General features: G+C 45.4%; 1 protein-coding gene across 1 annotated transcript in view; it reads left to right on the top strand.

Annotated features, from left to right (window-relative positions):
• Positions 1–273: 273 nt before the first annotated feature.
• Positions 274–10,020, top strand: part of c1ql4a (complement component 1, q subcomponent-like 4) — a 16,464-nt gene continuing 6,717 nt past the window's right edge. The window contains exons 1-2 of the mRNA XM_012824239.3: positions 274–620; positions 2,231–2,915. Of these exons, the coding sequence (XP_012679693.1) occupies positions 2,373–2,915 (543 nt within the window). The 5' untranslated portion in view covers positions 274–620; positions 2,231–2,372. The remainder of the gene's footprint in view (positions 621–2,230; positions 2,916–10,020) is intronic.

The following is a 10,020-nucleotide window of genomic DNA, read 5'->3' as shown; positions in this document are numbered from 1 at the left end:
TGGGAAAAAAATAAAGACGAGAGGGAGAGAGGGAGGGAGAGCGAGAGGAAGGGAGAGACTCTTGGCTCTGGAATCTCACAGGTGCTGTGGTGAGAACACCTTCGTGTTTTGTACACTGTGCCGGGTTCGTTAAGAAGAACGACCACCTCCTTCAAATTCGATTATAGTTAGCACATACAAATAGTTACTTTGACTTAATGCCTAATTTTGGACCATTTTAATACACGTAATACATTTATAAGCGTGATTTATATTTATTATTTATAATATTTATTATAATATGTAAAACGAGTCTTCTATAGTATTTATATTCAAACCAATACTGACAGTGGTGTGAATAATCACATTTTGGAGAGTTTGGGGAGTTTCGCAGGAACAGGTGCCGCGCTCGTTATCTATTCGCTTCCGCTGCCGTTTCAAGTTGTGCGCGCATTCTCCAAGCGTCCTCCCAGTCCTGGGCGGAGTGGAGTCATTTGAAGATGATCTCCTACGCGACTTCGACATACTCAAGTTTCAGATGTCTACCAAATGCAATCGTTATTTCACAGAGGATTACAATTTGATCTAGGACGTCGACTTCAGGAAATCATCCCTCCTAAACGACGACCTAGGGACGGAAGGTAAGCACTGTTTTCATGGAAAATGTAGCAAATTACACCTTTTAAGAAGCATTAAGTGTTTTGGTTAAAAGATGTCTGGCCAATCTCATGATTATGCTATAAAAAATATAACCAACTGCATAAACAAGATCGATAGTGAAAAATAAATCGACATGAAATATTTTGAAAAGTGAAAAGGTGTCCTACCTTTCCGAATGACAATTCTAAACGGTATGTTGCCTACATTTTAGTCTTTAAATATTCCACATATGTCTGACTGAATTTTTCTATATAGTTAATTAACAAATGTTACTGCGTTTATACCATAGAATTGCATAATATATTTCAAGAGTGATGGCAGATTGATTTTGTGGTTTTATTTTTCAATTTACTGTGCAAGTGGCCACAAGTAAAACCACAAGATTGGATCGAAAACCATATTTACACAAGTAGGAGTCATAAAAGCTTGCGGGGGACTGAAGATTTTATTAGTATCTGCTGTATCATCTAGTGGAATTGGTCACTATAAAAGTTGGGGACCAATTAAAATCTGACTGAAGATCTGTAGAGGTACTGATTTTTTTATTTTGCTTGAGGAAAATGAATTTGAGAGTAATACTGAGCCGAGGTGTAAGATCCTCCTGAGGAACCTTTGAAATGTATACTACATTCCCCCTTGTTTACCAATTATCTTTTATGAAACAAAAGCAGCCATCTGTTAATTGCTCACAGTTGTTAATGAACTCAGGTTTGGTGAGTTGTCCCCTCAAGTGAACTGGCAATAAATGAGCGCTTCTAAGCTGCCTTTGTGGAGCTGGAAATAACTGTGCATAGGGGCAAAGTCAGGAAAAAGCAAGAATTTGTCTAACTAGTGGGCAGTGGATGATAACCTTTGCGCGTATTAAGGACCGCGGTGAACCACAGGGACAAAGGCTACTAAAAAAAATGCCTTCAAGAAAGAATGAGAAGTAAGGAGGAAAGTGGTGGGGTAATATATGATCTCAAATTAGAGGTGGAGAAATTCCTTCTTTATTGGTGCATCTGTACTGCTTACAGAGGTGTAGGTTCTACCTTAACCTGGCCATCTCTCTCTTTCTCTTTCTTTGTCATTCCTTTTCCTGCCACTCCCTTGTCTTCGCTCTCCATCATCTCTCTCCACCTCCCCAACCTTCTTTGCTTCCCTTCACTAAACCTCCATCTCTTCTCCTTCCTTACCACGTCTACGCCACTTACTCCCTGTACACAATCTCTCTCTCTCTCTACCTCCCTCTATCACTCTCTCTATCACTCTCTCTATATATATACCTCCCTGTACACAATCTCTCTCTCTCTCTCTCGGATTTTTCTATATGCCACACACTCCCTTAAGTCCTCTTATCTCATCCATAAATTCATCCCTTTTCCCTCTCCCCATTGTCTTGCGCTGAACACGTATCTCTGTGTCCGACTCCTTAACACACCCCACCCATCTACTTCCCCCCCAACACACACACACTCACACACACACACACACACACACACACACACACACACACACACACACACACACACACACACACACACACACACACACACACACACACACACACACACTCTCTCTCTCTCTCTCTCTGTTCTCATCTCATTTGCAGACTTTTCAGTTTGTAGTGCATCACCCGAGTGGCCACCCTGGCGGGCACTATTCCGTCGAAGGGGGAGGAGGACTTCCTGACGCTGGCCGCTTCCCGGCTCAGCCGCCGCAAGCGTGTCATAGGGGCGGGTGTGGGCGTGGCCATGGTCTTGGTGCTCCTGGTGGCCATCCCCCTGTTGGTCCACAGCACCAAGGCAGGAGGGGCAGGAGGTGCAGGAGGAAGCCATTATGAGATGCTTGGCAGCTGCAGGATGGTTTGTGACCCTTACACCCCGTCCCAGAACGAGCTGACAGCCGTCTCCCCGCCGCCTTCCGACTTCATGGGGCGCCGGGGGAAGTCTGGATTGCGTGGGCCCCCCGGGTTCCCTGGCCCACAAGGCCCCCCGGGCCCCGCAGGGGAGCCAGGCAAGCCCGGCCCTCAGGGACCACAGGGCCCCGGCCCCGGCGGCTACGTGCCCTCCTTCTACAGTCCTAAGATCGCTTTCTATGCAGGCCTGCGCAAGCAGCACGAGGGCATCGACGTGCTCAAGTTTGACGACGTGGTCACCAACGTTGGCAACTACTACGAGCCCAGCACTGGCAAGTTCACGTGCCCGCTGCCTGGCATCTATTACTTCACCTACCACGTGCTCATGAGGGGAGGAGACGGCACCAGCATGTGGGCAGACCTGAAGAAGAACGGGCAGGTCAGAGCATGATCGTATGTGTCTGTGTAAATGTCTATGTCATTCTCCACTCTCTGTCCGGACTCAGTCCCTCATCGTAAGTGTGTGTGTGCGTTGCTGTTTAACCTTTGCCCCGCTACCTAATTGGGTTTGAGTCCTTTTACCCTCCAACTAATTGGGATGTTCATGTATGTCTTGATCAAATAAAACCATTGATTGGTGCTTTAGTGACGGTCCAGTGAGGTAGACCAATCCCTGGACACGAGGACACAGACATGTCATGTCAGGTATCGCTGAGGCACAGATAGCACGTGCTGGTTCTCGTCGCCTGAAAATGTGGTTGGGGCAACAGGTTGCGAGATTCTAATCACTATGAATTAGAGACATGGGCTAGCAATAGCATAGCAGTTCACACTGTAGAGTCGTTTACCATTTCTGTTCGTAGGAATAAACAGGGCACAAAAAGGTTTTAACTGTTTAACTTGGCCAATTGAGGCCACATTTCACATCAGAGACTACAAGTCAACCATCGCTTAGATGAATGGCTCCCATCATAAGCATAAGCATCATACAAAACATTGCATGCACCTCCAGTGCGAGCACAGTTGGTCATGAATGATATATTAGGATTCAACTTCCGTGTACCATATATATACATGGACATACACACCTCATACACACTCATAGACTTCTCACAGTAATAAAACATGAATGAAAAACACCAGTTGCTACATTAGGTAGCAGCCACCACAGTCGTTGGTGTGGTCAGATGATGGAACCTCACTGAAGCTGAATAATGGCTAACCACGTGACAGATGATCATTCCCTAAAATCGAGTTCCCATAGTTTCCCCTTCCCATCATTTATTTTTTAAGAAAGTGTTGATGAAACTGATGTTCAATTCAATTTTATTTAATTTAATTTCTATACAGCACCAATAACAATTGAAATTGTCTCTAGGTGCTTAACAGAGCCCAGAGCCTGAACACTCTATAGCAAGCACTAAGGTGACTGGGGCAAGGACAAACTCCCTTTTTAACGAGAAGACACCTTGAGCAGAACCTCGACTTAAAGGGGTGGCCCATCTGCTTGGGGCCGACAGGGTAGAGAGAGAGAGAGATAGAGATAGAGAAAAAGGGGGGAGGGCGGAAGGGAGGAGAAGAGAGAATCAGGAGAAAGGAGAAGGCTTTCATACACGTATCAGAGGATAAAACATATTAGCACGCAGGCGGCATATGTACATGATACATACATGATTCCATGACACCTAAAATAAGATCGTATGTGTCTGTGTAAATGTCTTTGTCATACTCCACTCTCTCTGTCTGGACTCAGTCACTCATCGTAAGTGTGTGTGTGCGTTGAGTGCGCACACACACACACATGTGTATATATATATATGTGAGAGACACAGAATGAATAGTGGATACAAATGGAGAGAGCATTCAGAGTATTGGTTAAAGAAGACATTAGTGGGTATACAGTGTCCTCATAAGGTTACTATTATCAGGATAAGCAGAGCAAGGAAGCGGATAATTATGTCAGTGATGGCATTCGTTTATATTACGGGTAAAAAGGCTGGCATACAGGTATTGTACATACACGTATCTCTGTGTCCGACTCCTTAACACACCCCACCCATCTACTTCCCCCCCAACACACACACACACACACACACACACACACACACACACACACACACACACACACACACACACACACACACACACACACACACACACACACACACACACACACACACACACACACACACTCTCTTTGATGGGTATGGGCAGCTGTAAGCAGGTATCGGCAGATCTGCAGGTAGATCGGGTGGAAAGACTGCGGCGGCAGCCTCCCCCAGTGGAGATAGTCTGGAGTAGGAGGGTGTGTGTGTGTGTGTGTGTGTGTGTGTGTGTGTGATAGTCTAGAGTAGGAGGGAAAGAAAGGAGACAAAGTGAGTGGACAGAGCTAAATTGTCGTATATGTGTATGTGTACATCTAGGTAAAGGTGGTGAGAAACTATGTTATCACAGCCATCAGTATTTGCAGGTAAATATTCTACTATATGGGAGAGAAGAGAGACAGGTTAGACACACAATATATCAGAAAATCAGTCATACACACACAAACACAAACACACACACACACACACACACACACACACACACACACACACACACACACACACACAAAAACAATGCACTGCCAATTATTTAACCGTCAAAGTAAGTAAGGGGTGGGGGTGGGGGGTGATCCCCTTGGGAGTACAAAGCCGGGTTAGGGTTAGGGTTAGGGTGAAGGTAGGAACTTGATACAGACCCAGGTCAGAGTAAAGGAAGGGGTTGGGGTGGGAGAACCCCTCAGGATTATGAAACTGGATTAGGATTATGGAAGAGGGAAGGGATACGAAACCTGGCCACCTTAGGTACCCAACGAGAATGACAAGTAAAATGGCCACTTCATCAGTATCAACAACAATAATATATAGAGAGAGGAAGTGGTAGAATGTGAGCGAGGTATAATGTGCTTGCTATGGTAATTATATAAGGATATATATTAAATTATATATAATAATATTGAAATGGCAATTCCCTGTCTTAGCATTGAGTGTCGCTGAGATGGTTCATATTCAGCTCAGTTATGGTTCGGTTTATCCCAACCAGTCGCCCCTGTGCTTCCCAGTAACTACTTGGGAGCAATCGGAGATATTTTATTTAGGCTTGAAAGACGTTAATTGGACGAACTGCAGAAGTTGTTTTGGCATGGCATTCTGATAACCGCAGGAGAGGGCAAGGCTGCCATGAAGTAGCATTCCTCTCGACAGCAAGGAGAGAGTGCTCTGTCAAACAGTGGACGCGGAACATGCAGATCAGCTTACCAGGAGAGGAAGGAAAGGATGAAAAAATATTCTTGACAAGGTGATGATTTTTCTACAAGCCATACTGTCAAGCGCATATAGGAAATATGCGGGCCCTAACCGCACTCATTTTCTTCTTCTCATCTCTTGAATATCTTGGCATTTCTGAAACATTAAAGTGAAATAAAGGACAACCGCTGACTTTAGGATACATTTTACACTAAATCTGTGACACAAAATCAGGCACATGATCCCTGAAGTCATTCCAGTCAAGGGCATAAATGGCACCACCACACGTGTGCGTACTGAAGAAAAGATCTAATTAGTAACATATTGGGATCGTGATTATCACCTTAAAGCAAGTGCAGCCAAACACAGCAGAAACGTCTGTCCTGGTGCGGCCCAGCCAGTTTACACATCAGTTAAATAAATAATAAATGTGAAATTGACAGGTTACTCATCCAGTCCTGCATTCCCCTGACACTAATTAAAAGTCTGAAGGGTGGACAGAAAAGGCATAAAGAAGAAGTGGAAGAATAAAGAGAAATCTCTAATGGGGCAGAGGATTGAAAGACTGATAGAAGGAGAGGAAGCAAAAGAAGGAGAGAAAAAACACAAGATGGAAGACTTTTGCATACTCCCTTCTGGCCTCCTGCATTTTTTCCTCCCTCATACAAATCTTTTTTAATAGCGAAAGCTACGCTATGATTCACTTCCTTTCACACAACAGTAACCTTCCCTTGTTTGTATGACAGATGTCTGTCTCTGAGTTTTTGTGTGTGTGTGTGTGTGTGTGTGTGTGTGTGTGTGAAAGTGTGTGTGTGTGCGCGCACTCAACTGTTTGTGTGCACTCATGTGTGTGTGTGTGCGCACAGCTGTCAGATACTGGGGATCAAAGTAAAACCACACTTAACACGTCCTGTGGTTGCCTGGTATGGCAGACTTGTGTATTGTCATTCAAGCCCTCTCTTCCTGTTAAATCATTCATAACGCCTAGATTGGATCCCCTGCACTCCACCCAACGCCCCTTCCCCTGCATGTTCATTGATTGCCCATTAATTATCTTTTCATTCAACTTAATTATTTAACCCCATCTAGGTCCATCTTCAGCCCATCAGGTGGCCCCACTTTACAACCTTGTTAGGCTTGAGATATGAAATATATCCTCTCATGATCCCCGGGAGGCCGGCACTGCTGTAATGCGACAAAAATAAAAAAAGAGAGAAGAAATGAACGTATGGCTGCAACGCAAAGACTTCGCTGCTGGTCTCCAGAACGCCCCAAAGCACAGCTAAAGAGCCTCGGGCCATATCGGTGTCTGGCAGTCAGTTGGTGGTATTTAAAAACGCACCCTTTGTTGGTTGTGTCACTTCCAGAGAATTCCGAAATGAAGTCAGGTTGGTAGGTCTGCAGGTGTTGAACCTTCGGAATGCGAATAGATAGAGCTGGGTGCTAGCTTTTGTGGAGCTTCAGTTGTATCTGTGGAAAAAAAATCAATTCAATTTCTTCTATTAAGAAATAATATCAATAGTTTTGTTCTATTTCAGGTGGAAAAATCACATTAATATGCACAGCCATATGCTTTGAACCAGATGACCTCACTGAGTAAATCAGCTCTATTCGTAACACTGGCACCTAGCCCAATTAGCCACATTGTAAGGCTAACGGGAATGGCTCCGTGCAATATGGCTTGTAGGCTAAGTGAGTGTACAGAGAGAGAGAGGTGCTGCTGCCCCATGTGTGGGTGGGTGTGGGTGTGTGTGTGTGTGTGGAGGTGGAGGGGTACAGGGCCTTACGGAGGGAGGGACGACAGTGAGGGGATGGCAGGGAGGCAGACAGGCCGCTTGACAGAAAGATCAGGGAAGGAGAGGAAGATAGATGGCTTAATACAGCCGCGCAGACAGAGGGTGAGAGACGAGGCTACAGGGAGGCTGGCGCGAGGGCCGGAATGAGCGTGGCGCCGCAAGACAGATGGAGAGGCTCGGAGCGTGTCACGGCCAGACAGGTTAACAAGACGGCGGCCATAGCGGTCACAGCCGCCAACAATGGAGAAGAGAGGCTCTCGACAAAGCAACACATTTGTTTACCAGTTTTCTGAGCGTCTAAGAACATTTGAGCGCTAATTAATTGAGGGACTGTGCTCGGTACGCCTCGTGGGTTTATTATGCATGCAACCCCACCTGGCTAGGGGAAGCGCTGCGTCTCCATCTGGAAGAGGCAGGTTTCCTCGTCTGCGGTGGGCCGGTGACGTTTAGTGAAGGCTGGTCTCCGGAGATGTTGGAGGAGAGATCTCCTTAAGGCCTGGTTTTAAGGCAGCAGTTACTGTAGAGGGGGAGAAAAAATCACACTGTCTCCCGGGCGTGCCTGGAGTTGTCAAGGATCCGTGTTCCTGCCACAGGCTCTTAATCCTTTGCCTTTGAGTAAAATCCCGCCGTTCTTTAATGCCTTCGAAAAGAGCCGCTCACGGGTGCCCTTTTCGGCATGAGCAATGTGACAGTGTGGAAAGCTGTTGTTTCTGTCATGAGATGGGTTCATCAGGGACTGGTGTTGATGTCCAAGCCTCCATTAGGTGATGAGATATCAGCGGTGTTCTGCAAACTGGTCTGGTGCATATTCACGTATATCACAGGGTAGCTGACAGACTGGTTTAGGAGCTTACCTGATCCTTGGTGAGGGTGGTGATGTGTGTGTGTGTGTGTGTGTGTGTGTGTGAAGGTGTGTGTGTCTGTGTGGTGGGGATGCCAAACCATTTCTGGTTAGAATTTGGCCCTTTACTCTACGGACGTGACTCCGTCCATGAATGTGGATATAAATTGTGCATCGCGATATAATATGCAGTGCTCATGTTACAACTCGTTAAAGAAAACCACACAGACAGGGAAAATATTAGCAATGTATTTATAATTGCGCCTTATTCTCCTCCCTCAATATTTAATGGAGCTCGACTCTCCATATTACCATTAATTAATTCAATATATTGCCCACTCAATTTCAGCGAGACAGAACCAGTGACACATGCTGAAAAATGGGCCAGCGTTTTCATCGCCGCGCTGCATAACACTGGCTGCCGTGGCTAAAATGAATTAATTACCTGACATTACAGGGGGGGAGGTTGCCCGCGCAATACACCTATTACTTCATAACTGCTCTCCGTTCACTTTCTTGGGCCTCGGCCAATCTGGATTGAATAAGGAGAAGTCAATACGAGTCTGTACAGACTCCCTGCTGATTTATTTGCCAGCTAGTGTCTCGCATCTGCGTTTCTATCATACCGTAGTTAGAATCAAATGGAGGTTACATACACTGTCTGGGAGCGGGAGTCCTTATGAGTGATCTATAAACATGTGTGGAGATTTGTTAAGAGGTGGGAGGGGGAGGGGGAGGGGGAGGGGGAGGGGGGGGGGACTGGTTGGGTGGTTAGCAGGAGCATCTGGGATTATGGTTTTATCATTGCAGGGCAAGTTGCAATGATGAGAAGTTGTCAGAATCTATCCTTTAATGCTAATGGCGGTGTGGTGATTTATAAGGGTGATGTGAAAAGCAGTACGCCACTCCCCTGTCAGTGTGTTTCTCTCTTTTAAATAGCGGTATTTCCCCTCAGCTCGCCATTAATGTGTTTGATGCTGTTAATCTAGGAATTTATGGTCCCAAAGCTCGATGGTGTATTTTTTTTTTCGTGCGCTCCCTCCTGAATACATTGTGCAAAGTTGAATAATATACATTTCGTCGTCACCTTCATTTAATCGCTTTTCCGGGTTTTTTTTTTTTCTTTCTTTTTTTCTTTCTTTTTTTCCAGCTGTCATAAGCTCTTTTAATAGATCACAGAAAGGTCAAGTTCTTTCACACGGCGGTGTTGAAAATGCCATTGCCTGTCCGTTAATGACCAGCACCTGTAATAATGAATGTCTCCAGGAAGGATGCCTTTAACGGGGCTCGGCTGAAAAAAATAGAAAAGGTCCTGCGGTGACTCTCTGAGGGTTAATTGTATAGATAGAACAGAAAGAGGAGGAACTATACTGTAGAATGAAAAAAATGACTGGGTAATTTGCTTCTGAAGTCTACCTTAATATACTGGCTCAGGCCTGTGTCTCTTCTTTAAAGGGGTAAGCCATGTTGGCATATCAGTGGAAGAAAAGGACACAAGCACGGCAGCAGTCAGCAACTGTAATGGCATCTGTTATGCAGCGGCGCACCAAATGTGTGATGTGTGCAAAAGAAATGCAATCAAGCCCATTATTAACAATAAGTCAGTAAACAATTAAGCAT

This window comes from Clupea harengus, chromosome 4 (genome assembly GCF_900700415.2).
Source record: "Clupea harengus chromosome 4, Ch_v2.0.2, whole genome shotgun sequence".
NCBI classification, from domain to species: domain Eukaryota; kingdom Metazoa; phylum Chordata; class Actinopteri; order Clupeiformes; family Clupeidae; genus Clupea; species Clupea harengus.
The sequence above is the reverse complement of the archived record's forward strand: the minus strand, read 5'-3'. Positions and strand labels throughout refer to the sequence as shown.